General features: G+C 41.1%; 3 protein-coding genes and 1 long non-coding RNA gene across 7 annotated transcripts; all 4 read left to right on the top strand.

Moving 5' to 3' along the window:
• The first annotated feature begins 720 nt into the window (after positions 1-720).
• LOC105275713 (protein TRC8 homolog) lies at positions 721-6,835 on the top strand. Of its 4 annotated transcripts, none has more exons than XM_011332763.3 (4): positions 721-1,900; positions 2,821-3,224; positions 3,719-4,086; positions 4,213-6,835. In XM_011332763.3, the coding sequence occupies exons 2-4, from the start codon at positions 2,939-2,941 to the stop codon at positions 5,602-5,604; spliced, it is 2,046 nt and encodes a 681-aa protein (XP_011331065.1). In that variant the 5' UTR covers positions 721-1,900; positions 2,821-2,938; the 3' UTR covers positions 5,605-6,835. The 4 variants fall into 4 exon arrangements, with proteins under 4 accessions (XP_011331065.1, XP_011331068.1, XP_011331067.1 ...); XM_011332766.2 differs by lacking the exon at positions 721-1,900 and adding an exon at positions 1,907-2,071; XM_011332765.2 differs by lacking the exon at positions 721-1,900 and adding an exon at positions 1,907-2,435.
• Positions 6,836-14,954: 8,119 nt separating this feature from the next.
• On the top strand, positions 14,955-19,874 carry LOC109610744 (cilia- and flagella-associated protein 61-like). Its single transcript, XM_026972064.1, has 10 exons — positions 14,955-15,087; positions 15,321-15,800; positions 15,869-15,984; positions 16,092-16,335; positions 16,493-16,752; positions 16,827-17,080; positions 18,464-18,680; positions 18,829-19,109; positions 19,251-19,445; positions 19,581-19,874. Exons 1-10 carry the CDS (start codon positions 14,955-14,957, stop codon positions 19,774-19,776), a joined length of 2,376 nt encoding a protein of 791 aa, XP_026827865.1. The 3' UTR covers positions 19,777-19,874.
• A 421-nt stretch (positions 19,875-20,295) lies between these two features.
• On the top strand, positions 20,296-27,288 carry LOC105275720 (cilia- and flagella-associated protein 61). The gene is made up of 5 exons (XM_020030469.1): positions 20,296-20,506; positions 20,601-20,770; positions 20,866-21,075; positions 26,610-26,798; positions 26,907-27,288. Exons 1-5 carry the CDS (start codon positions 20,308-20,310, stop codon positions 26,976-26,978), a joined length of 840 nt encoding a protein of 279 aa, XP_019886028.1. The 5' UTR covers positions 20,296-20,307; the 3' UTR covers positions 26,979-27,288.
• Positions 22,443-23,264, top strand: LOC105275772. Its single transcript, XR_003406922.1, has 3 exons — positions 22,443-22,789; positions 22,863-22,928; positions 23,033-23,264. It is a non-coding gene; the product is annotated as an uncharacterized LOC105275772 (long non-coding RNA).
• Positions 27,289-27,828: the final 540 nt, after the last annotated feature.

Below are 27,828 nucleotides of genomic sequence, written 5' to 3'. Positions count from 1 at the left end.
ACAAACTGCGGGAGCATATTCTACTAGTGGAAATAAGAAAAAATTCTTGTATCGAGTTTGCTTAGAAATACTTTATTACAAAGTTATAAACCAATATTGAAAAGAAATATGAGATAAGTAACAACGGAACATAGTGTAGAATTTGCAAGGTCGAAGATGTTTATGTTACGTGTATTCACGTGTATTCATGTTCACTATGTTGAAACGATTCAGTATGATTGTTACTTTCACAACAGTAGCTGTTAGATTTCAATCGTCGTGTCAACTAGCAATTACTATCAGAATGCCAAAAGTGTTTTCAAATGAGGAATGCACCGATATTCATTTCGTGTACGGATTCTGTGACGGAAATGCACGAGCTGCCGTACGAGAGTATCAACGTAGATTTCCTAACAGGAGAGTACCAGATAGATTTAAAGCAACGAATTACTAATTCAGTTACTGAGATGCAACAAAATTTTCAGGAATGTCGTACCGTAACAAATTCTGCACTACGTCGATGTCTAGCTTGTATCGATGTGCAAGGACAACATTTTGAAATGCGTCACTAAATCATTGCGTAGATAATTTTTATTTTTGTGAAAAAATCCGTTGTTACTTATCTGATATTTCTTTTCAATATTGGTTTATAACTTTGTAATAAAGCATTTCTAAGCAAACTCGATATAAGAATTTTTTCTTATTTCCACTAGTAGAATATGCTCCCGCAGTTTGTCGGTTAAAACCCGGGACACCCTGTATACACTATCGCATTTGTCAAGCGATCGGGACGACATTCGCCGGCCGCGAGCAACGCGTTTCGCAATGCCGTTCGCAGATCAGTCTACTCATGTTTCGTTGGTACATTTGCCGAAAACCTTTTCTGGAATATCGCAAAGCTGAACATGCCTTAGCGCCATCGCATTCGCATCGCTGATTCATACGTACGCAAGTGGCAACTTCAGGTCGTACTTCCCATCTCGGCAAACGCGAAACCCGTCTCGATGTGATAATAAAAAGCCGTTGCGTTGCTGGCTGAAGGTTGGATGCTCTATTTTTATTGAACGACCACGTGCAAGCCCGGATGTAAGATTTTTTATAGCAAACGCGCTCTCGAGCCTTCGTACCGTCCACGTTGCGCGCGCGAATGCCAGCGAGCGTTTTCTTCGGGCGCGTGCGCAGGATGAAGGACGCGCGCGCACACACGAAGGTTATGACTTGTGTAAGAGAGAGAGGGAGAGAGGAGGAGCGAGCGACGAAAGTACGAAAAGTAGAATATCACGACGTCGCGACGGCACGAGACGATGTATCGATGTAAACCAAAGCAACACCAGAGAAGAAACAATAAATCGCTGTACAAATGCGCGACATTTTTATCTCGCAGTTCCCTGGAGCGGTCTCGATCGATCGCCATCGATCGAATCTTGATCGAAAGAGGAAGAGATCGCCCCTCAAGGGCGACATTTGCCGAGCAATCTCGTTTCGAGGATAGAAAAGCGTGCAAGATCGGGTCTATTGATAGAAAACCGCATATCGCCGGATAATAAACGCACGGCGCGCTGCCCGGCGATATCGCCCCTTCGTCGACGAATATTCGGTTCTTCGCTGCGCGCTCGGCGTGTTTCGGCGCGTTTCCGAGAACCCCGAATGGCTCGTCCGACCAGCTGGTCGAAATCGTCGCGGGTGAAACGAGGCGAGTAACGGCCGATAACGGCCGAGCGATGGCGTCGTGAAAACGTCACTCGCGAACGTCGCGGGTGCGCTCGAGCGTGTCCCGCGTTTCGATTCGCGTCGCGACTCGAGTCCCCCGGGGTCATTAATGATCGTTCGCCGAGTCATCGCGGAGTGAGGTGGGCGCGATGCACCACCGATTACGATCCGTCTGATCGGTCGCGCTTCCCTTCGCGATATTTCGTTGCTGGTAAGTTCCCTCGAGCCGTCGCTCGCGTCATTGATCTTCTTCGCGTTGACGTTTGCTCGGCGACCCGCTCGGGAAAGGATGCGCTTAATGGATTTCACCAAGCTTCTTAGACCCGTACATTTTGCTGGACGCAAAGGTGTACGCGCCTCCACGAACAAGTGAAACGTTATTGTACGATTTAAACGGATATTGCTTTAAGGTTATGACCTTTGTCAGGGTTACGTGGTTTACTTGTCAGGGTTACGTGTACTTTCTCACTTGGTGATTATCATATTCATTGCAAAGCAAATTTGTGAAAATATATCGTGCAACGTTGTACTTTGTTTTAACGATTAAAATTTATCATGTTTGCATGTAATCAAGTGGCAAGAAATTTCGATGAATTTGATTTGGAATAAATTAGATAATTTATTCCACTCATCTTTAGTAATAACGAAGTATGACTGAATACGTTATAAGCGATATTTTTAGAGCGGAGTGTGTAGCAAACCTTCACCGAGGTGTAATTAGATGTAGTAAAAGCTGTAATAAGTAAGTAAGTAATCCTCTTATTTTGATCGTGTTTCTAACGCGGTTCTAATCTCAAATTCCAGTGAAATCCTGATATTACTACAAAGTTAATACCGCACGATATGTACAAGTCTTAAGACAGTAAGAAATGCGTTATTGTGTGTTTGTACTCTTCGATATGGCAGTGTTTTGATAGGCATCATAACCTCAAAAACGTGTCAACATTGGGTCTGAATTAATGTAGATTAGCAATTATTCAAATTCCAATTTGCGTGATAGCCGTGATAAACTTTAGCGAAATTGGTGAGAAGCGTTCTCTTGGAAAAGTCGTTCCCTTGCGCATAAATATACCATCTCGTTATGAACTGAGGTAACACTTGATTAACGGTGATTTCTGTTTGTTGCACTAGGTAAAGTCCTTGTATTATTCCATACCGGCATGCTACTTCCACACGTGACGTTAAAACGTGCATAAGAACGTGTCTTCCTTGTTTTTCTGGAACATCTTCTGGTACAGCATCAACAAACATGGATACTTCCATAAGAGAAAAAGTTCTCAGCTTTGCTGACGTGTTGATGAGGGTGCCACCCCTATTTATCATCGACGAATTACTCAGGATCGGTCTTGGATTACCTGGTGACGTACTCGTACTGAACTATACTGAGAATGATTTGGGGACCACCAACGTCAGCTCCATCTTCTCAGTCGCGACATACACGACGTACTCGTTCTTGATGGAACAATTTAATTTCGTGTACATTGCTTACAAGACTTATTTGCTAATGACGTTCAAATTTTTATGCTGCTGTATAGGTGAGTACACTCGATACAACGATTGTGTAATATTAGTAAATTTTAATGTCAGGGTCAAATTGTATCTCGTAAGACTAATGAAATAAATTGTTTTTCTTATGTAGCGGGATTAATGTCTCTAAATCACATGATAGAGCAAACATTGTTTTTGTGTACAAACAATTTTGTATACAATGTAAGCATTTTTCTCGGAAGCATAAAGTCTTAATTCTTTTTATCTGATTAATTTTATCTATTTTATCTGATAAAATAATATCTGATGAAGATTTGATTTGTTTTCTCTTTGTCCTGGATTATGTGCGCCTTTTAATAAAACCTTATCTAATTGTTGCGGGGAGCCAAGTTGTAGTTATGAAGAAAAAAATATTACATGTGCAGAGACACTTGTTCCTTTACATTAAAAAAGTTTCATTGCAAATCAATATAGCTGTCATTTCACATTAACATAAATAAATGGATTACAATTTCATAGTTTTGTAATATTTTCTTTTCAGGTTACGTGATAGCCTTGTACACGTTTATGTTGTGCACCAAACATTTGATAATCGTATATCTGTATCTAATATCTGTGGGAGTGATATTCGTCTCATATTGGTCAAATGTTAGTACAATGAAAGCTATTATTGCTTATATGAGCGTTCATGAACCTGCGACCAGCATACTTGACAATATATTACACCTGAATGTATCAGACATTTTGTACAACGGTCCAGGCTTCCTGATTATTCAAAATTACATACTACAATGCGTGCTGGCTAGCATCTTCTGTTACATTCATCTTGCCCCAAGGCATCCTGTAGTTCAAAAGCTCCTTGTACTGAGCTTTATGTCACCATCCATTTTGGGCATCCATCCTTTGCCGGTAAGTTTCGAGAGATAATTAATCAAGTTTCATGATACTATAAAGCGCGTAACATGCTATTATCTCTCTTTAATTATTATTAAAATAATATGTCTTTCTGATGTTAAATGGAAAAATTTTCTGTAGCTGCAGTATCTACATCACGCGCCGGTTTGCGCAACGTTGATCCCATTGGCAGTGTGCAAGTTTATCATCTGGTACAACAGCATCTCCATATTGAAGACGTTCCACATGGGCTATCGGTACGCACGCAATTTCGTGGGTGATTACGGGTTCTCCGCTCTTGCAGAGACTGAGTGGATGCGCCTGAACGTGCCGTGCGTACTTCGTACATTTTGGATGCTGCGAATGGGGGAACAAGTGATACAGATCCTCGGAAATCACTACGACCATGATACGTTTAACTACTACGTCATGATCAGGACGTTGCTGGTGAATGGCTGCGAGACTTTGACCGCCGTTCTCGGTATGACCAGCATAATTTCGTTCATCTGCCACTACATCGGCTGCTTCTTCCAATGGGTATTGCTGACGGAAGACGAGGACGAGAAGAGCATCGGCACAGTGTCCGCAATACTGTTCTACATTCTTGCCCTGCAGACTGGATTGACGAGTCTCGATCGGGAGAAGCGTCTAGTACGACTGTGCCGTAACTTCTGCCTGCTGTTCACGGCGATTCTGCACTTTGTGCACAACATAGTGAATCCGCTTCTGATGTCGCTCAGTGCTTCTCACAATCCGGCTCTGCACAGACACTTGCGGGCTTTGGCAGTCTGCGCTTTCCTGATATTCTTCCCAGTATCGTTACTTGTATTCCTGTGGTCTCACTTTACGGTAAGCACGTGGTTACTGGCTGTGTCGGTCTTCAGTATCGAGGTGATCGTCAAGGTATTGGTCTCACTGGCGATATACTCGCTGTTCCTGATCGACGCGTACAGAGGAGCGTTTTGGGAACAATTCGACGACTGTGTGTACATCATAAGATCATTCGGCAATACCGTTGAGTTCGCCTTCGGTATAATACTGTTCTTCAACGGTTTCTGGATACTAGTCTTCGAATCTGGCGGAGCTATTCGGGCCGTCATGATGTGCATACACGCTTACTTCAACATATGGTGCGAGGCTAGGGCCGGCTGGAGCGTCTTCATGAAGCGACGGACGGCAGTGAATAAGATCAACTCTTTACCGGAAGCGAAAGCTGAACAGCTCGAGAAATTGGACGACGTGTGCGCTATTTGTTATCAAGAGATGCAGAGCGCCAAGATCACCCAATGCAATCATTATTTCCATAGTGTATGCTTGCGAAAGTGGCTGTACGTTCAGGATCGATGTCCCCTTTGCCACGACATATTGTACAAAGTTGAGACCGTACAGAACAAAGACAATGCTCCCCCAGATGCTGATGCAGACGAGGAAGGCCGAAGAAACGTGATTGAACATGTTGAGCATACTCGGCATATCGCACAAAATGCCAGTCGGAGACACTTAGTCGAGCATCCAGCAAACGAAAACAGGTGAAACGGCATAACTTTTATTGTGATATAACATAAACATTAAAAATAGACAAATGTGCAATTTAAACTTAAAGCACCAACGCTCAGAATCTCGTTCGAAAAATTCGCTATTTAAAAGTCGCTCGGATTTCATCATTTCGAAGTATCGTAAATTATCATTAACAATTATAATTATATGATAATTATGAATAATTATAATTATCTAATATCTATGTTATAATTATATAATTATTGATAATTATAATTATTATTATAACAGAATCGCAAATTTTTCGTCCAATTTCTTGTAAAATCTTGTAAATAAATTAGAGCAATTAGTTAAAAGAGAAATATGGAAGAATTATTTTGTAATAAGTACTTTTCGCCTATAATATATGTATACGTGTATATATATAAACATGTATAAGAGAAATGTTTGAAATTATATCTATTATATAATTTCAAATTCTTTGGTTACTTGACTCAATAGATATCTATCCTTAAATATACTTTTAATTCACCATTATGCAATCGACTATTGCGTGCATAATGTAAGCTTCCTTGTTTATGGCGTGCTTCCATTTTTAATTATATATTGATGTAATCATGCATGATTTTCAAAAATGCATGATTACATTTCAACACTTTACGTCATAGAAAATTTAATTTAAACAGAAATACAATAATGCTTTACTTGTATTATAAAAATATTCTACGATACAGTGCGGAATGTTTTCCAAGCAGTGATAACAGTTTGTATTTGTCATAAGTTTCACTTTAAGCGATTCAGTATCATTAAGTAAGATTAAAAAGACTGGATTAAATTATTTTTCTGCGAGTTCTTTAATGAGATATAATATCTGTCTGCGCGAAATTCATTACAAGCTGTCCTGGAATTTATTTGTGTCCATTGCATATTATAAAACAGATATTACAGACCGGTCAGGACGATTTATAGCGATAGGAATAAAGAAGATCGGATGCAGCATCTTCTTTAACATATTTTAACGGCCATATGCTTAAAACTTTGACAAATATAAGGTGCATCGAATTAATATTCATTCTGTATTATATTCTCAAGTTTTGCTATTGTAAAATTGATATATGTTTTATGTATAATTTTATTATATGTATAAGTAATTTGTGATCATTATTTCGAGCGAATTATTTGGATACGAAATGATTATAATATTTTAGTGACATACTATACTATGTTAGTGTACTGGCGTATTCAAAATATATCATTTTATTTATTACCTTGCTTTTAATATAAACCGCTTGATTAAATTATTTTTTATTATTTCTTTCTAAATCAAACAATTTGTCATAATAAATTATCTGAATCATTTTTTTTATCATTGCTTTTTTAACTGTTAATTTATAATATTTTAAACATAATATGATTTTTAAAATCATGATAAATCGTGATTTTTGTGTAAGAGAGCGACTAAAACAAAAATGTCCAACTTGCTATATTTAGATACGGTTGCTCTCATCTGATTTAATTATTAAATTGATTAATAAATCATAAATTTATAAGAACACGTTTAAAATACGTTAAATAAACGTTATATTTTTAAAAGAACTTAACAATTTTATTTGCCGAATTCCTCATCCTTTCAGGTATAGTATTTATTGAACACATTACTATATGTGACTTTATAAAACTTTAATCTTAATTTGAACAGAGAAAAAGAGAAGCAGAGGATAAAAGTTTGCTTTTTATGGGGAATTAACAAGATAAAGTGTTTTTGCGCTACGTAAGAAAAGTATACGTCGTACATTCTCGCGCGATTAAACTCGATCAACAGTGAAACTACTGGGTCAAGGACGGATTATCACGCGGACTCAGCCACGTGTGCAAGCTTACATTTATTAAGAATTTGCGTTACATGCACACGTGTCGTTTTGCACATTCGCTCTTGAAAATCAATGAAAAATGTGCGTTTTATATACCGTGACGTAATCATGTAGATTACGTAATAAAGTCTACCACATTTCTTGTGTTTATAAATTATTAAAGCATCTTCATTTCTCGTGCGCAAAGATGGACGTCAGTCAATCAGAATTAATAGATTTCACTCGATCGGCACTCGTATCGAAGTACGAGCTTTCGAGAGTGTCATAAATGCGCACCAGAGTTCCGCTCGTTTAATATTCCGAATTGCAAATTCCTGCAAAAGGCGAGAACCTTATCGTTTCTGTCGCGTCTTCGTGCGGCTCTAGCTTGCACGCTTGCCCATTGCCAACACTTCGAAACGGCTACACGTCTATACGCGTAAAACAGCTCGCCTCCCACTCTGCGCTCTGTGTTTTGCGTTACGCAGTGTTTAGCTCGATCCCAGAAAGTCTCAGTCGCGTGCGTGCCGTCGCCGAACGCGGGTCTCTCGTCCCCCACGTCCGCTCTCCGATCGTCTCCGAGACGCAGCGAAGCGATACGAGTAAGCTCTTTCCGTCTTCAACGTGTTTCCTCATTAGATCTAAGATCATCGATCGACCGTAAGACGAGAAGCGTGCGGTCATAGAGGGCGCTTTATATTTCGAATTTTGAAATTTAAAAATTTGAATCGCATTTGCATCGCTCTGACAATCTTTTCTAAATTTACTAGACAGGTTACACCCCCCCCTGATTGAGATTAGCAAATTTATTTTACGAAGAAATCAGATTTTACTTATGAACAATGTTTGAAATATTTTGGAGTTTGATCGATGTTGCACGTCGTACAGAATGTACTTCCACGCGCTTGTCGTTTCGGTCACGTACACGCGAAGTGTGCGCAATCTAGTGGATCAATATTATTCCGGAAATCTGGTAAATATTAGCTGTTGGTCACAAATGGCTGTTAACGAGTGGGGCAAGGCGTGGACGGCGCGGTCCGACATGTTATACCTCGAGAAAATAGTTAAAGGGAACTTTTGAGCAAAGTTTGAATTGGAGCTTTCTTTTCGATCAATTGAATATCTAAATTATCGATACATCGCATCTCATGGACGATGCGTGCAGATTTCCTCCCGTGCTGTATCATAAGACACGAAATGAAGAAGAAAAAAACGGCGCGATTCGAGTCGAGTGGCTTTAACCAATCACGTTCTGCGCGTGTTTCGCTTCTGTCCGAATAAAGTGCAACACTCCTCCGCGTCTCGTGCGCGAGAGTGGGGGCGAGAGCGGAACGAGCGTGAGGCTGGCCTTTCTCCACGGGTGGCCCGCGGTGCGTACGTACGCGGGAAGGGTCTTTTTTTCGCGGCGCGCGCAGGGAGAGCGCTGAAACGTGGTGAACGCGTTCGCGCGTGCAATCGCGTAAAACGCTGCCGGCGCTCGCGGGAGCGAACGAACGGCGATCCCGTCGACGGCGTCGATCGGCTCGCGTTTTGAACGCTGGTCGCGCGCGCGACGACGCGCCTTCCTCGCGTGTGACTTTACCGAATCGTATCGCGGGAGCGGCATCTCGCGTGAGCCGACTCGTTCCGTTCTCTCACCGTCTCGTTGTTTTATCAAGATTTCAAATTGGCGTAAACGGTACTAGGGAGAAAGCAAATGATGAGCGTTGGCTCGAGCGGCTGGCGACGTCTTCGCGCCCGTTTCCGCGTTTCGCGCGCGGTTATCGACGAAAACGTCCCCGCGCTGCACGAAGCCGCTATTGCGCCGCGTTTCTTCCGCGACCGGGCCCGTCTCACGGTCTGTAATCGGTCGCTGGATCTTCGTCGAGCTAATTAGGAGGGACGAAGGGGTTCTCTCGGCCTGCCAGCAGCTCGCGAAGACGGTCGCCTCGATCTTCCGAAACTTTCCCGCTGATGAAACTACCTGGCGTTCGTCGTCGCATCGTCATTTTGCACACACACGCATATGTATATATATGTACAATTATGCGAGTAATCAAAAAATATAGCTAATTTTATGTTTTTTTTAACAAATGCACTCGAATTGTGCGCCAACAATCGTCCGCCAGGTTCCGCTGTCAATCGCGCGCGCGGATGCGCCACACCATTGCGCTATTGTTTACGTCTTGTTTCTCCTTCTGTTCCGTTACATCCGGCGACCTTAATCTAACGTGTCTATCGTGTGTTTGGAATTATTCGCAAAGAAGAGTGAAAGAAAAGGAAATAAAGACCTTAGAAGGAAGAACGAACGAAAAGAATAAGTACAAGAAAAGAAGTTTTAGTTCAAGTTTTGCTACATCGAAACGTAAGTTAAAGGCGCTACATACCCTCCTTCCGTCTCGTATCCAGTTTAGATAAATTAAAAAAGCTGTTCTAAATTAATATTACGGAAACGAAGAGCGAATACGCTGCCGAGTCTCATAAAATACCCAGTGAGAAATGACTCGTCGATCGACGTCGAATCGACGTTGATTTGACGGTTTCGACATCGATTCGGCATCGTTTCGACGTCAATCGACGAATTATTTCTCACTTATTCATAAATAGAGTGGAGTCAATTTACAGAGAGATCGGAATGGAATTCCCTCCATTTGTAGACCTCATTTATCGCGTTGAAAAGCGCTCTCTATTAATAGACGAGGTATATCGATTTTTCAAGAATTGCGATATCGACGAATACTCGAAACTGTGACCACCCGAATATCGAAATTGATGTGAGCATCGATTATACCTTGACATCGAGATTTCGACATCGAATCGGCATCGATTCGACTTCTTATTTCTCACTGGGTATGGCAGGAACGTAAAAAATTGATCTCTGCAGCTTCGTGGAAGATCGAGAGATGCGCGCGCCGGTTATCCCGGGATTGCGTATCGTGATCCCATCGTCATTGCATGACGAAAGTCATTATCTTAATACTCGGAAACGCCGCGAGTCAAAGAGGTAATCGGGGGTCGCAGCGCGATTTGGCAACCGGCGAGGAAAGACGAGAGGAAAAGGGAGTGTCTCCGATAATTATGATTTTTGCAGAATCCTGCCGGCTCTCTCCGCCATTCCGCGATTCTCCGCTAAAGTATATCGCATAATGCGTCGTCGCACCCTGAATTTCGCGATTATCGATGCGACGAATCGAGATCCTCCAATTCGACGCATGCGTCGCCGGAGCGCGAAAACGAGCGAACAGGAGGAAGGAACTCGTCGTGAAACGGTACCGGGGAAGACTCGAGCGGCGCGCAGTTTGGCTCGGAGGAGGAAGAACGTAGAGGATGCGACGTACCGTGACGATCGTCCGTCACTGCTGATTTCCGCGCGTCGTCGCGGAATATACCCATACAGCACGAAAACATTTCAGAAATATTCAGAAGTATTTCATCTGACAGATTAAAGCATCTCATAAACATTGCAAAATGTTTCTGCAACAGTTATGAGACAACTCCGGAATAGCAAAATGTCCGCGACACTTGCATTCAAAACCTTATAGAAAGATTGCTGAAAGGTATAGATCAATCTGCAACCTTTCTGAAATATTGCCGAAAGATTATTAAAATAGCTGAAATCTTTTTGATATATTACTAAAGGTTAATTGAAATAATTTTGAAACTTTCCTATGATGTTGCACACAAATTACAAAGCTCTTATTAAAATCAATTGAAAATACTTCAGAAATTATATTTAAATTTATTATACGAGTATTCAGAAGATTGCAAATACTAAAAAGTTATAATAAAAATTATATATAAAATGTATTTATTATTTTTATTGTACGTTTTTATTTAATATTTGCAATCTAATTAATATAATAAATATGCTTAATGAAAAAAATACATAATATATATAAGATGTATATAGATATACACATACATAGCTAAACCAAGTATTCACCAAGTTTCCCTTTAAAAAGCGTGAATTGTTGGCACATTGACAAAGAGTATATATACCTAGACCAAGTATTCGATCTTTAGTGAAGCTAACCAGTTGACAAAAAAATGCATTATCTTCACGTATCCTTTTTTTCTTTCAAATATAAGTGTTGGTTGAACAGAGAATTATATATCTATATAATTCTTTCCTTTTAATCAACTATTTGGAGGAAGAAAAAGGGAAATATATAATATAAGAATGGCTCTTTGTCAATGTGCCAACAATTCACGCTTTTTAAAGGGAAACTTGGTGAATATATATACCTAGACCAAGTATTCGATCTTTAGTGAAGCTAACCAGTTGACAAAAAAATGCATTATCTTCACGTATCCTTTTTTTCTGTATTAATTTCTGTATTAATATATATATATTAATACAGAAAGCTTTCAGGAAGGTTTTAAAATCATTTCAAGATTTCACATTTCATATGCAACATAAATTATATATATATATATATATATATATATATATAATTTTACTTTTTACAATATTCACATTTTTTCAAATTTATTGCATGTGGTAGGTTTTAGAAACATTTCATATGACATATTACGGAATCCTTTTAGAAATGTTGCATATGAAATGTGAAATCTTGAAATGATTTTAAAACCTTCCTGAAAGCTTTCTGTATTAATCGGTGCCGTATGGGTAATATCGCATCTGCACTCGACGTGCAGCACGTTTTCGCGCTCGGCTGTCGCACGCGTGCGTAATGGCCAGTGCGGCGGAGTGCGTTTCGTAGGCGATTTCAGCGCGAAGCGAATGATTCGCGTCATGGAGTTTGTGCGTTTGGTCGTGATGGCTAACGTTGACGTGACGTCGACGTTGTGAGCGCTACCTAACAGGTGCCGGTCGTTAGATGGAAAGGAGCTGAGCCGCCGCAAGCTGGCGCGGGAGAAGGGAGGACAGAGATCTCGCGGGAGCGAGAAAGCGAGGCGATTACTTTGCCTCTCCGTTTAGATCGCCCGAGAAGTTTTGTTATTACCTTTTTTGCGGGCGTCAAAGTCGGTCGGGCAGTCCCGGTCATACAGTCCGACAGGCTTTTCCCACGGTCACTCAACACCCGGCAATTCCGATCGATCGTTTCCTCGCACGAGATCATTTCCCCTCCCCTTATAACTGTTCACCCCGATGGTTGTCGGTCAATTAATCGGGCTCGTGCTGCTACGCGTGCCTAATAATTTAATTTAATTTATTCAATGAACGGGAAATTACCCTCTAGTGTCACGAAAGATCATAAACAGGATAACAATGAACGTAAATAATCAAATAAGCAATACAATAATCCAAATCGCAGACTCCAGAACCGAAAAGTTCAAAATCGAGTGAAAGCAGGATAAAGAAAAAAGGCATTATGCCAACCAAATATTCTGATTAAAGTCGTTAAAAAAGACAAATAAATTTCATTGCACACAAAGAATAAAAATACATCCTAATAAAATTAATTAAACGCATGTAACTTAAACTTAATAAACGCATATCAAGACAACTAAATTCAATTGCACACAAAGAATAAAGATACAGCCTAATAAAATTAATTAAACGCATGTAACTTAAACTTAATAAACGCATATAGCAAGTAAAAAAGTCCAAGAACGCAATACAACATTAAGGCAAGACAGATGCAAATACGAACGCAACGTATGCAAAATAAAAATAAGCTAAAGTAAATACAAACCCTGATACAAACGCAAGGCATAAAGACATAATCACAATAACCTAGCCGCATGTAACAGTGTATAAGTATGCAAGGTATAAAGACATAATCATAATAACCTAACCGGATGTAATAGTATAAAAGTATACAAAATTCAATATTGCACAAGAATAAATAAAATTGTACAAAATTCAATATCGAGCAAGAAAAAATAAAAGTATACAAAATTCAATATTGAGCAAGAATAAATAAAAACTCACACAAAGACATAATCATAATAACTTAGCCGCATGTAACAATATACAAGAATACAAAATAATACCCAGCACGAGGAAAATTGATATCAAGAAGGAAATGCAAAGTTTTCCCTTCGTAAAATTTGCACAACGCACAAGTAATCGAATACGGCCGTATGTATTTAATTTCGCGTTAATCTCGAAATGATTAGTCAGCGAATCGAGAACTGATCGATATTCCAAATGAAAATCGTCGGGTCAATGTTGACGCTATAAATTCACTGAACAGTTTTCAACGATGTCGGCGATCAGTGAACCTGGCGAATCGGACGGAGGTTCCGACAAGGGAACGACACCCGCGAGAATCGCGGGGTACCGCCGCGCCGAGCCATCGGATGTGCCACGTCTGGAGCGCCTGGTGCGCCCGACAACCCGCGAGATCTTCGGGGACGCGAGATTGGAACGACTCTAGTACTTATGCTCGCTCGTTACTACGTCGGCGATGTAAATCGCGCCCCGCCGTTGTGTACCGTTACGTGAAATTTTGCAGCGAGACTTCCTGCCTCTCGGTCGTCCAGTACGACGAGGAGCACAATGTCGTTTCGGGAGTGTGCCTCTGCAATTATCCCAATGTGCCGTCCGTGCCGCCGTGCGACTGGCTGTCCTGGCTGAGGACGATCTACGAGTAAATCCTCCATCTTCATCTGCATCGTCCAAGCAGCTCCAAGTCCAAGCAGGACACGAATTACGGAGTTGCGAGGCTTCGCGATGAAATGCTAATCCACGTTTCTCTCACAAGGAAAGGTTTTTAGGTGTTACACTCGGATTTTTTTAATTTTTTGCATGCAGGTAGGGAGGTCCCCAAATAGAAGAAAAATTAGAAAAGTAGCGGCCCAAATGCATATTTGCGCGCTACGCGCGCAATTTTCGATGTTAGGCTAATTACTCAAAAATGCTATTTCCAATCGCATTCTTTACATTTTTTATTTCACCCAATGCACAACGCTTTAAAAAGAAATCAAAACCAAAATTAAAACTGAAGGAATTAAAAACCTCCCTTGACCAGATCTTTTATGTCCTCGTTATGGATTCTGATCAAATCTATTTAAAGTCGCATACAATAAATCACGCAGAAAGAGCAAACTACGATTTGCGCAATGTACAATTATTTCAAATTGTGTGCATTGGCAGTTGCAGTAAAAAATTAAAAAAGTTACGATGCAAATACCATTTTCGAGCAATGGGCCTTTTGTACGCACTGTGCTCGCGCGGCACGAGATTACATTAGACGCTCGTATTTTCTAAACACACACAAGTACACACACGCACACAGAAGCACATACGCGCACGCACACACACATACACACACACACACACACACACACACAAAATTATTCAAAGCAATATAAATGTGCATTAGGTGAAATAAAAAATGTAAAGAATTCGATTGGAAATAGCATTTTTGGGTAATTAGCCTACCATCGAAAATTGCGCGCGTAGCGCGCAAATATGCATTTGGGCCGCTACTTTTATTTTTTTCTTCTATTTGGGGACCTCCCTACCTGCATGCGAAAAAATTTGAAATCCGAGTGTAACACCTAAAAACCTTCCCCTGTCAGTCTGAATCTGATCAGTGGATTCTTTTCTGGGAAAGGATCCCTGCTGCCACGGTGAGGAACACGATGTTCGTGCACCTGCTGGTGTGGGACGAGCGTTACGCCGCTGAGTTCCTCGGGGAGTTGCTGGCTGCGATCTTCGACATCACCACCTACTGCGAGCACGTGATTCTCGTGGTGCCTCCTCGGGTTACGCCAGGTGACCTTTCTGCCGATCCACGTCCACCTACCTACGATCCTCTTCCGTGGCGCGGCCGCGGCTCGCCTCGGTGCGAACCAGTACGCCACAAGAGTCCCGTATAATTTTCTAGCGGACGCGTTCGAGCGAGAGATGACCAGGGTCTCGGCTAAGGGCACGCGGGACACCGACGCGCTACAGGAACCGCAGTTCCTGTATCTGGATGATCGACGTCGACTACGTCCGAAGCTAAGAATACGGCGAGTCGTGTGAGGATCCTCATCGATTAATCGTTGCTCGACGAGTCTACGCGAATTGCGCGAATCATCAACAACAACAACGTTGCAGAGAGGAAGACAACGATGACGCGATACCGATCATTGGCGGCGAGAGTACGCGCCTCGGGGAGCTCTACGGGCCCTATTACATCAGCGAGATGATCCGTCATCCGGACGGTTGCCGCCAGCTGATCATCGGCGAGGATGCCGACGGCTCGGCAGCGGGCGTCGTATGCCTCGACTCCGCGATCGATGTTGACCAGCTCAACGAGAATTTCGAGTTGACGCCGCACCATGGTCTGAGAAAAACCTGCGAGGACGACGAGACCTCGGCCGACGTCGCCGGGGTTACTAGCGAACTTGTTCACTCCGCATTCGCGCGACATGATCAGGATTTGAGCGACAGTACTCAAGCACACAAAGTAGCTGCAGATGAGCCAAGTATGGAAAAGAGGAGCTAACGTTTTATGAATCCTGATGATCTGATAATTAAACGGTAATTGAGAAATGAATATCCTTTAAAGGATCATCTAGTGAGGAAAATGGGAAAGTTTCTTCCACACATGAGCAGATAGAAACAACGGCGCGAGCAAAAGTACTCTTTCAGTCGAGCGTACAAGTCGACAGTATCGATAACCTGGTGTGTTGTAGTCATAGTTGAAACATTCTTCGGAAAATGTCATGGATATCAGTAGCATTCTTTAGGCCGACGTCGCTAAAGTATCTAGCACGACACTTTTATTTCAGCGGAAACGTGACAATGTACCTCCGGATACTCGTGCGAGATCCACGGATTTGATTCGGCCCTTCGAGTCGAAAACGCTCTACAAGTTGCATCTGGATCGCTTTCTGAATTCAAGCGCACCGTCATCGAATGATTCTCAAATCATGTCGCTCAGCGATCTGTCGTTGATCTCAGATTACTTTGACACGCATTTCCAATCGAGATTGCGAGAAACTATCTTCTCTGACGCAACGTTCCAGTTATTCCGTAAGTTGTCTCGTAAACTTCTTCGATACAGCATCACAAATCTCTCTTCTCGTTGTTTTTGTACTTATTTTATCAAATTTATCAAGCAAAATGTGAAGAAGAAACTATGATTTTAATCAAATTGGAAATATAATAAAGCATTACGTTCCTTTGCAAGAAGAGGGAGACGCTCCATCCGTTATTGAAGACAACGAAGTGACGCGCTCGCGGCTCATCCACAACGTTTTACCGCATCCGACGTATCACGGCGAGATAAACGCTTTCGTCCTGGAAATCTTCGCGGCGCGCAAAGATGAGAGACCTCATTGGTCCCGCGATTTCTTGGAGGCTGCCTTCGATTGCTTCCCGCATCTCGACTATTGCGCGATTCTTCTTCCTTCTTTTCATCCGTACCGACAATATCTCCAACATTTCGTGGTACTAAACGAAACTACTGTAGCCCCTTATGTGCCTCCTGTAGATACTCATCTCAATTTTAATGGGGTACTCAGCGCGTACCGTTGAGATGTAACAAAGATTTCCCGATGATGCTGTACGTTGCTCACCGTGCGGCTTTCTGCGAGGAAATAAAATGTCGGCGCGGCCAAATACGGGACCGAAAAGCTGTAGAGGAACTTTTACTCACCGTACCAACGAGGCAGCGGATCTTGGCTGATTTTGATCTTGCGGTGGATCTTTTACAGCCCGACCTAGAGTGTATCGTTTTCAAATGCCACAACACGATACTCGGATTTGCTATATTGTGGTACTATTATGTATTGGGTTGGCCAAAAAGTAATTGCGTTTTTTTTTATATAAATAAAAGGCGAATTTTTCATGGCAAACAAAAACTTTATTAAACAATATATTGTCCATTTTGTTTGATTATCTTTTGCCATTTTTCAGGCAACTTCATGATTCCGCGCTCAAAAAAGTTCGTATCTTTTTCAGCAAAACACAATTCCAAGAACGATTTGATATCCTCATCAGCAGTCAAGGTTTTACCATTCAAGGCGTTTTGCAAAGAACGAAACAAATGGTAATCTGATGGTGCCAGGTCTGGCGAATATGGTGGATGTGGTAACATCATGGTAACACATCCCATCCAAGCTGCAACAATTTTTCACGAGTGACCAAACTTGTACGTGGTCTAGCGTTATCATGGTGAAACACAACACCTTTGCGATTCACCAATTCTCGACGTTTCTGTTTGATGGCAATCCAGTTGACGACAGTATACGTCTGAATTAATGGTTTGATTCCTTGCAAGCAGCTCAAAATACACAATACCTTTAAAGTCCCACCAGACTGACAGCATAATCTTTCTTTGGTGAATATTCGCTTTTCAAGTGCTTTGAGCAGGTTCATCACGCTTGCTCCATGATCTTTTTCGTTTGACGTTGTAGACGATCCATTTTTCGTCGCCTGTTATCATACGTTTCAAAAATCGATCATTTTCCTCACGTTTCAAAAGCGAATCGCAGATGTCAATACGCTCAGTGAGATGAATTTCTTTGAGCTCACGTGGTACCCAAATATCGAGCTTACTAATGTATCCAAGTCGTTTTAAATGGTTTTCAACACTCGATTTCGATATGTTAAGATTCTCAGCAATCTCTCGTGTCGTTAAACGCCGATTGGAATCGATCGGTGCCTTTATTTTGTCATCGTCAATTTCGATTGGCCTTCCTGAGCGTGGTGCATCTTTCACATTAAAATCTCCAGATCGAAATTTAGTAAACCAATTTTGACACTGCCGCAGTTTAAAGCATCTTCGCCATATACATGACATAACTTTTTATGAGCTTGCACAGCGTTTTTCCCTTTTCGGAAGTAATAAAACAAAATATGACGAAAATGTTCTTTTTGATTTTCCATTTTGAAATCGACGGCAAAGAAACAATTGTTAACGAAATCGTGTACTTTCTTTTTCTAAAACAAGCTTGAACTGTGAGTTGTTAACCTACATAATGAATTTGCGGTTTAGAATGAAGTTAGTTACATTTCAAGACATGCATGTTCATCTATTGGAAAAAAACGCAATTACTTTTTGGCCAACCCAATATATTGATGCAGATAAACTTCGTCAGATAAACTTGAACTTAATTTCTACATGTTAGCATAAAGTATGATCTTTGTTCTTTTGTAGCGCGGAGAAACAGGTCGACTTCATTAGAAGTTATTATCATGTGGAAGATCATGTGTCCATGCAGAGTATTCGTCAAGATGAATACGGGCGCCTATTGCATTTCGTTCTCATGCCGATTTTCTCCGCTTATCATCGCTTCTTCTTCCGCGAGATCGCACGTTTGAGCGAGTTAACGGTAATCTTTTATCGGCTTCATCACGAGGATGAGAGCATATCGGTGAGCTTCACGATAGTACTCCTGATTTCGAAACACGTTTCCAAGTAAAATCACTAAATTCTGTAACCATTATCAATCGTAACTTATACGCGACTCGATTAAGATGTATTTGATTTTCTATAATTTTGACGCAACACGTTACTTGCAGACGCGAGTGCATTCGTTGGTGTCTTGTCTAAGCGATATGATCCCAGTTAATCCTCGTAGGCAAGCCAATTATAAATTCCCGATTACTCTAGAAAATATTGATAACAGCGGAACTAATACAGAGGGTAAAAAGGATTATGACGATAGCGATAAGGATAGATTTTCTTTGTTTGTGATATCGCCAAGACTGGCAATGATGCCTCGCACGATTATCGATATGAGGATTGTTGTTGTCGGCGCATCGGATTGTGGAGTTGCTTTCGCAGAGTATCTCGCTTTGCGGTAAATTCATCAACTACAATATTGAGGCATTTTGTAAATAACTTGTTTATTAATTTGTTAAAATTTGCCAAGAAAATATTTCAAAACTGTTGCACTTTCTTTCTAATTTACATTACTTGTTGATAACGTTGAATCTTATAGATCAACGCAGAATTATACGCAATTTACGAACCTTACATTAATATCGCCACACGGTCTGCCGTTCGATAATAAACGAAGCCGCGCAGAGGCACGCCTACTAACATTCAGAGGAAGATTCTGTTCGGAATATCGTCGCAGCGTCGCCGCGAGGACTTGGATCAATATCGTCCACGGAACTATGGTAGCGATCAACAGGTAGTCTTCAATACACTGTTATTGAATCTTTAAATATTAATGCTGGAAATAGCTGGTTTTATTCGCTAACGAGCGACACTGATTATTTTCGCGCCTTGCTGAGCACACGCGATTGCATTCGTGTCTTTATGCCAGAAGAGAGAAATACGCGACGGTGTTGAGTCAAGGGAACCTCGCGTACGATTTCTTGATCTTGACTTGCGGCCTGCAGTATCAGAAATCGATATTACGGGACGAAAAGGGAGCGCAAAAACGAGGGTATCGATTGTTCATACTGTGGTTGCTGAATCGTTGCATAAAACTGTATATTACGTTTGCTCTTCAAGGATGACCGCCGAAAGCCAAATACCGTGGAATTGTCTGACCGTAAACGACGACACAGAAGCGTTTATTTGTCTAAGAAGGATACAATGGCTAACGGGCGACCTCAAAGAGGAGAGTAAGTGCGATTAGTCGAACAAGGCTACCAGCAATCGCTTTATTTCGGTATATTGACGATGATGGTGGTCTTAAAAATCTCCTTTTAATAGAAGCGATATTCTTCTACGGCCGCAATATTGATTGTTACTCTGCGCTTAACGGTTTGATCGACTTCGGTGTAAAGCCTGCTTGGATCACGTTGATCGAGCCGAGGCTGAATCCTCGCGAAGCGCACGCTGATGTTTTCTTCCATGACTGCGAAGTATGATCAAGATACTACGCTACATATTCAAGTTATTGATCTTGTTTGAGCCAGTTAGATTTCTTTAAAAAGAGTCGCTGTTTTCACGCAGCAAGTATCGGAAATAGAATTGTTTGTAAGGCTGTAAAATATAAAAAAAAGATACAATAAATAACATGAACTCACAAGGTGGACGAAGCGATGATGAACGCTATTTCGCGAAGCGGAGTCCAAGTTCTCTCCCAATGGGACATAATCGATTGCTCTCTGACAGAAAACGATGACGGAAAATTGATGATCGAAAGCGTCACGATTGAAAAAGAAGGCGAGACGAGAAGTCTGGTCTGCGATGCTCTTTTTAACTTCCACGAGAAAACGATTAATTTAGACACATTCCTAGGTATACTACATAGTTATTATCAACTTTCATTCGCATATTGAAATCGTTTAATTAGTATTCGGATATTTTACACGGTATTGCTTCAACATTTTAGCCTTCTCTCACGCCGGTCTCGTTTTTGATGGTTTGCTGGTAATAGATCCGGAATATCGCACGAACGATCCGTTCATCTTTGCTGCCGGCACCGTGACAAAGTACTCCAGGAAGTTTTACACCGAATCTTGCCGACACGCGCATTACAATAGCGTGGAAATCGGGGAGAGAGTTAGTATCGAAATTTGAGAGCTCTTTTCTACGAGTACGATATCCTCGACTTTTCTTACAACATTGGTATCTCTTTCTCATTTATTTATTGAAAGCTTGCGCAAATCCTGCGAAAAGTGATCGACATTCATCGATGCAACGGAGAAATTCCCGTACTATCGAAAGAAAAAGTGTACTCGACGCTACCGGTATTTCGTGCACCCGTCGTGATCGCCTGCATTTTACCGGGTGATCATTATTACCTGCATGTACGCAAACCCGGAGAGAGAACGCCGCACGAGACGGAGATTAGCCACAATTCCCACGTGAGTAAATTCTTAATGTCGGTCGAATTATTTGAACAGCTGTAAGCTTTGTATAAAGGTATACTAAGCATTGCAAATGAAAAACAGAGAGATGCAAAGTCGCGTTAACATCACTTTTCGCACAGGGCGAGGTGCTCGTAACTGGTTCCTGCGCGTCCGAGATTGGATACTTTCGTATTCAATTAAACGCGTACGACTCTGTGGAAACTGTGACGTGCGTTAGTAGAAAGGTAGCTTACAAGTAACACTACCCAAGTGTCACACGCCGATTTTGATAAGCTTTGAATATGTTGTTGTCTAGGTCAAAATATGAGATACATATTTTTTTATATCGGCCCGTTTTGCCATTAAGGGGGTGAAACACCCTCTTGAAAAAAATCGGGTTTTATATTTCTTAGCGAATACCGTCGAAACAATAAAACATATAAGAAAAAGTTTCAAGTAAAAGTTTTATGGATTCTAATGTACTTTATAACAGTGCAATCAGATTTTTCGAAAATGTCAGATTTTTCGAAATTCCTTTCCCCCTCCACAATTTTTGAAAATTTTAAAATTTATCTTTCAGCAAAACTTCAAGCATATTTAACGACAATTCAACCATATATGATAAGGTCATATTCTGAAAACGCATTTTTCAAAAACACACACAAATATATGTTAATTTATAAGAAATGTTAGTATATATGCAATTATAGAGAAAAAAACAAACAAATTTAGAAATATTGAAAAAAATAAAAAAAGTAAAATTTTCTTGTCAGCTCTACGTTGACCATTTCTGGGTCCGGCAGAGGGCGAGAACCTGACTTATTTTGTTAATTAAAAGTAATCCCCCGACTTCATTGTTATCTCTGTGCGAAAAAACTGTTGCCAGGAGTAACTAGCGTATTAAATACGAGAATACGGACGGGGCGCGTATGTAGCGATATAGAGGTACTTTTAGCTTATTTTTGAAAAATGCGTTTTCAGAATATGACCTTATCATATACGGTTGAATTGTCGTTAAATATGCTTGAAGTTTTGCTGAAAGATAAATTTTAAAATTTTCAAAAATTGTGGAGGGGGAAAGGAATTTTGAAAAATATGACATTTTCGAAAAATCTGATTGCACTGTTATAAAGTACATTAGAATCCATAAAACTTTTACTTGAAACTTTTTCTTATATGTTTTATTGTTTCGACGGTATTCGCTAAGAAATATAAAACCCGATTTTTTTCAAGAGGGTGTTTCACCCCCTTAATGGCAAAACGGGCCGATATAAAAAAATATGTATCTCATATTTTGACCTAGACAACAACATATTCAAAGCTTATCAAAATCGGCGTGTGACACTTGGGTAGTGTTACTTGTTAGACGACACATATATTTGTTCTAATAATTTATACTCTCTTGTCTCTTCAAATGGACATTTTATTTCCATATAATCATCAGATATTCCAAGTACACGATATGATCGCTTTGTACGGGAAGCACGAGAGCATGTTGAACGAGTTGAAATTCCGTTTTCGAGTAAGCGCCCGGTGACAATACGCGAGCGATATTACGCTCGATACTTTAGGCATAACATTTTTAATTCGTAATTTGTCCTCGTTCGATCAGAGCTCGAGTATCTCCGATTTCTACGCGTGCTTTCGCGAACCGTGGGCCGCGGCAATCTTCTATGATAAATTCGAGTGTTTGCGCGTCGAGAATCGAGCCACATTGCTGTCGCGGACGGTAAGACGATGCATTTAGATACATATGCATCATCAGTATTTCTTCGATCCTTACTTCTCTTCCTTCGCTACAGAACGTTCACGGCGTTTCCTTGGTCGACGATTGCGTGCGCGCTTTAATCAAATCCAAGTGGAAGACGGTGAGTGATTTCACCTATACGTTTTCATACTCGAGAGCATATGCGATCCATCCACGAGGATTGAATTAACTCTTCTAAACTGAAAGAACTCAATTTCTACATAGATATCTGAAAAGGATCGACGTTACATCGTGTCCCGATACGCTGGCTCGGTTTATCATCAGGAGTTGGAGGAAAATCTCGTGAAATTTCTGGAATTTTGCGAAGATGATCTCCCGATGTATTGTACTTGGCGTAAACAACGCCAGATGTACATGGACATCGAGGAGAGTCCGTTGTACTTCGAGCAATAGAATACTTTGGTAATTACTTAGTTTAACGGAGCAACCTCGGATGACCTTGACCTTGACATATATTATAGAGGTCACCTTCCTGAGTGACCTTCAAACGATTTTAGCCGTCGCTCATTGTTTATTAAAAAGTTATTAACAAAAGAAGTTTCATGATTTTGCACGAATTTTCAACTGTCCACGCGAAGCAAGGACTTGAGTTTGACATATATTACAAAAGTCACCTTCCCGAATAACCCGCACCAGGTTTCACCCGTCGCTCGTTGTTTGTTAAAAAGTTATTAACAAAAAACTTTAATGAATAGAGCATAATTTTACGATATCATATACGTTTACGAAAGAGTATATTTGATGGAATTTTACCTTTAAATCAGAAATAGGTTTGGGTTAGGTTATATTTTCCGAAACTGGAGCCCCGGACACATACGCTCGTTTTCAGCCCGCTTCGCGGGGGGGCGGGGGGGAGGGGCTTTGCCCCTCCCCCGCCGGGGCCGGTGTTACAGATTTTAATCACCTGATACACGGCACGGATTCTGGCGGGGGGGAGGGACGAAGCGGGCTGAAAAACGAGCGTATATGTGTCCGGGGCTCCAGTTTCGGAAAATATAACCTAACCTAACCTAACCAGGTTAGATTAGATTAGGTTAGGTTAAATGACTTTCCTTCCTTCGTTCATATTCGTCGTTTATGTCTTTCAATATTCAAAATAACTACTATATTTTCGAAACTTCTTTTGTTAATAACTGTTTAATAAACAATGAGCGACGGCTAAAACCTTTTGAAGGTCACTCAGGAGGGTGACCGTGACAACATATGTCAAGGTCAAGGTCATTCGAGGTTGCTCCGTTAATCTAAATAATTACCCAAAATGTATATTATTGTACTGTTATTCTATATCTCTCGGATTTCTATGCACATGAATATGATGACGAAGAAAGTAGAGCCACCGTTACAGAGTTCTACGTTCTAGACCTGTCGCGTAATGTACAACTGCTCGCAGTGACAGTTACTTTTGCGTGTGCGACGCAAAATCGGTCGATATATAAAAAGAGAACCAGTCAAAGCAGCACCATGCGAATTTGCGCTTGGTCGTGCCGAGCGCGCTGCCGCCGCGCACCGTGCGAGATCCGCGCGACGGGATCGATGTTGATCGCGCCGATTGACGATCCACATCGCGCGGACCCGTCACGCCTCGGCGCGCAAACATTTCTGAATTAAGATCAAAGCCGCGATCGCGCGCGCGATCGTGGAGGTCGTCCTCGATAAACGAGTCCGCGTCTACTTACTTGGTATGCGATTCGATCTGTAGGCCAAGTTTAACATTCCGCGAGAAGCTGTTCCACAACGCGGCGCCTCCAGGCGTTCATAATGTCGCATCGCCTACGCTTCACCTAGTGTTACGGCCACGTTTAAACGCGAGAGTCATTGCGGATATACCGCCACCGCCCAGAAGCCGATCGACGGCGTCTTAAGAAATTAATCCCAGCTCACGCTTTATACCCAGGAAATTTAAGTATCGCGGTCGTCGTCAGAATTAAGGGGGGAGCCTGCCTTAGAACGCTGAAAATAAAGTATATTTTACGAATTGTTTTTAGAGAAACTATACAGCGGATCATTATAAAACTTTGATGCATTTATTAGTACATGTTTAAAGATAAAACAAATTATTTTTTTATTTGAATGTATCGCTTGTAGAGGTCGTCCTGGAGAAAGCTTAGTGCAGCCGCGTCGCCGGCATTGCAAATTGGTGAGCATTCTCCTGCCTCCAAATTTCGTCTAAACTGAAAAATTAAAATATCTTCTCGTTATTTATGAGTTCCCATCGTCGATGAACCAAAGAGAGAAGAAAAAAGTTGAAAAGTGCCAAAATGGTGGAGCTTAGAACACAAAAGTACGATTTTTAGGCAAAGTTTTTGAACTTTTTCATGCAAAAATAATTGTTTAACTTAATGTTTTTATGAATATTAAAGGTTCATCGACGATGGGAATTCATAAATAACGAGAAAATAATTCAATTTTTCAGTTTGGATGAAATTTGGAGGCAGGAGAATGCTCACCAATTTGCAATGCCGGCGACGCGGCTGCACTAAGATTTCTCCAGGACGACCTCTACAGGCGATATATTCAAATCAAAAAATAATTTGTTTTATCTTTAAACATGTACTAATAAATGCATCAAAGTTTTATAATGATCCGCTGTATAGTTTCTCCAAAAAAAATTCGTAAAATTATACCTTATTTTCAACGTTCTAAAGCAGGCTCCCCCCTTAATATAGTGGAATAAAAATCTTGGGATAAGAACCCGAGAGCTACTCGCACTTCTGGATTCGTGGGATTTGGATTTACTCTGAGAAATGTTGTTCGTATTGCTCGTTCGCTCGTTTATTGCGTTTTCTATTTTCATAAGTTTCTTTCCACACTCTTAATTTCCTTGGACCCACGCACGTGCGGACGGTTTATTGCGGATCCCGTCGGTGTTTTTCGTCTATTTCGCAAGTGTGTCGCCACGCTTTTGAAACGCGTCCAGAAACTCGCAGACCCTGATGCTGGGTCAATGTCGCGCTATTTTTACCGCTGGCTCGCTCACCCTACGATTTTGTGGGCCTAGAAATCTTTTCTAATTTATCGAAACGAATATCTCTTCCTAGCTACAGATATTGTAAGCAAAAAGTTCGATAAACAGTCACCGTTACCGTTCAACAGCTATAAATTTCCTCTTAGGGGATACGCGGATTAGCTTCGGGACGTTCGGTCTCGGTGTGAACTTGCACGTGGACTCAATTACTCCCACAGATGTACCAAGTTTTCTGCCGTGTAACGAAGAGTCCATTATGCAAGAAGAGCTGCCCTGGCAGCGAGCGCATTTTATGACAGGACAGCACGTTTGTCACTCTAAATGGCAATATAGGAGACCCACATTGGCAACGTGTCACGATGAATCACTTCTCTTTTGTCGCCGTAATCACCGCTCGCTGTCGTTCCCTTCGCGGTGCTACCTGTCACGGAGGAACTTTATAAGCGGCGTCGTCTCGTTTCACAGTATCCCATTCTGAAAGAAGAAAAAAGCCGTGACTCACGATATCGTACCGCGTATCGAACGTACGTTTAAAATAGAGTTTAAATACGTGAGAAACGTGATCGTGGATGTGCGATACGTAGAACATCGCAGAGAAAAAGACTTGCGTATCATCTGCTCCAGACATTGCGAAACGATTTATATTCTCTAAAGCTTTGAAGAATTTTATAGAATCAAGTGTAAGATTATACTCAATTTTAATTTTGCAATTACCAGATGACTTTACGTTACATGCTATATTATGTAACGTATCATGTTTCCTCATCCTTGTTCTTTGTCAACTTGTTTGATTTTGAATAATTTTCTTTCCGCAAGGGAAACATGCTGAAGTCTTATCCCACGCGGTATCCTAGCAGCAGGGCTGGTGGTACTCGAGTGATTCGCTTGACGGTGGATCAGGAAGCTGTTCTTCAAGAGCAGTTTAACAGATGGCCAAGAGCGCCTCATACCGCGGACGTTGTACTGCTCGCAGCTGAAACGGGTCTTTCCGAGGCTGACGTTGAAGTGAGTAGATGCGATTCAAGACTGCATAATGGATATGACGTGAAAAAAATAGCCAAAGAATTGAGTCGAGTGAACGAGGCGCATGAGATGGTTCGATTTTTGTTTTAGGGATGGTACGCCATCAGATTGGCCCAGTGGCGAAAAGAGCAGGGTCTCGGCGGGAATTTGGGATTACACTGATCATCACCGTTTAGGAGTGATCCCAGTATCATTTCACTTCTGTACCTGAAATTCCGATTTGTATACGTACAGGCAGCCGGACTGAGCAAATCACGCTACGTACCTTACGCTTCATTCTTGCAATCGGTTACTTAGAGAAAATATATAAGTTTCATTAAGTTATATAGTTGAGTTTAAGTTTTATTAAGTTTATAGTACGTATAACAAAAAGCTTTCTTATATATCCGAACATATAAAGTAACTAAACAACTAGACAAACGCGTAAGTATGTAAGTTATTAATTTAAAATACACTCAACGCACTCACATAATCGTACTCGATTATTTCTCCCTAAAAAGATTAAGGGGGGAGCCTGCTTTAGAACGCTGAAAATAAGGTATATTTTACGAATTGTTTTTGGAGAAACTATACAGCGGATCATTATAAAACTTTGATGCATTTATTAGTACATGTTTAAAGGTAAAAAAATTATTTTTTGATTTGAATATATCGCCTGTAGAGGTCGTCCTGGAGGCATTGTAAATTGGTGAGCATTCTCCTGCCTCCAAATTTCATCCAAACTGAAAAATTGAAATATTTTCTCGTTATTTATGAATTCCCATCGTCGATGAACCTTTAATATTCATAAAAACATTAAGTTAAACAATTATTTTTGCATGAAAAAGTTCAAAAACTTTGCCTAAAAATCGTACTTTTGTGTTCTAAGCCCACCATTTTGGCACTTTTCAACTTTTTTCTTCTCTCTTTGGTTCATCGACGATGGGAATTCGTAAATAACGAGAAAATATTTCAATTTTTCAGTTTAGACGAAATTTGGAGGCAGGAGAATGCTCACCAATTTGCAATGCCG

This window comes from Ooceraea biroi, chromosome 8 (genome assembly GCF_003672135.1).
Source record: "Ooceraea biroi isolate clonal line C1 chromosome 8, Obir_v5.4, whole genome shotgun sequence".
NCBI classification, from domain to species: Eukaryota; Metazoa; Arthropoda; class Insecta; order Hymenoptera; family Formicidae; genus Ooceraea; species Ooceraea biroi.
This window is presented reverse-complemented; position numbering and strand designations above follow the sequence as displayed.

Bases quoted from the DNA above. Each gene is read 5' to 3' on its own strand.
- LOC105275713 (XM_011332763.3), top strand. From the start codon at position 2,939: ATGGATACTTCCATAAGAGAAAAAGTTCTCAGCTTTGCTGACGTGTTG. The intron at 3,225-3,718 runs GTGAGTACACTC...TTTTCTTTTCAG, and splicing joins ATTTTTATGCTGCTGTATAG to GTTACGTGATAGCCTTGTAC. The intron at 4,087-4,212 runs GTAAGTTTCGAG...AATTTTCTGTAG, and splicing joins TGGGCATCCATCCTTTGCCG to CTGCAGTATCTACATCACGC.
- LOC109610744 (XM_026972064.1), top strand. From the start codon at position 14,955: ATGTTCGTGCACCTGCTGGTGTGGGACGAGCGTTACGCCGCTGAGTTC. The intron at 18,681-18,828 runs GTGAGCTTCACG...CGTTACTTGCAG, and splicing joins ACGAGGATGAGAGCATATCG to ACGCGAGTGCATTCGTTGGT. The intron at 19,110-19,250 runs GTAAATTCATCA...TGAATCTTATAG, and splicing joins GCAGAGTATCTCGCTTTGCG to ATCAACGCAGAATTATACGC.
- LOC105275720 (XM_020030469.1), top strand. From the start codon at position 20,308: ATGATGAACGCTATTTCGCGAAGCGGAGTCCAAGTTCTCTCCCAATGG. The intron at 20,771-20,865 runs GTTAGTATCGAA...ATTTATTGAAAG, and splicing joins GCGTGGAAATCGGGGAGAGA to CTTGCGCAAATCCTGCGAAA. The intron at 21,076-26,609 runs GTGAGTAAATTC...TCTTTCCGCAAG, and splicing joins AGATTAGCCACAATTCCCAC to GGAAACATGCTGAAGTCTTA.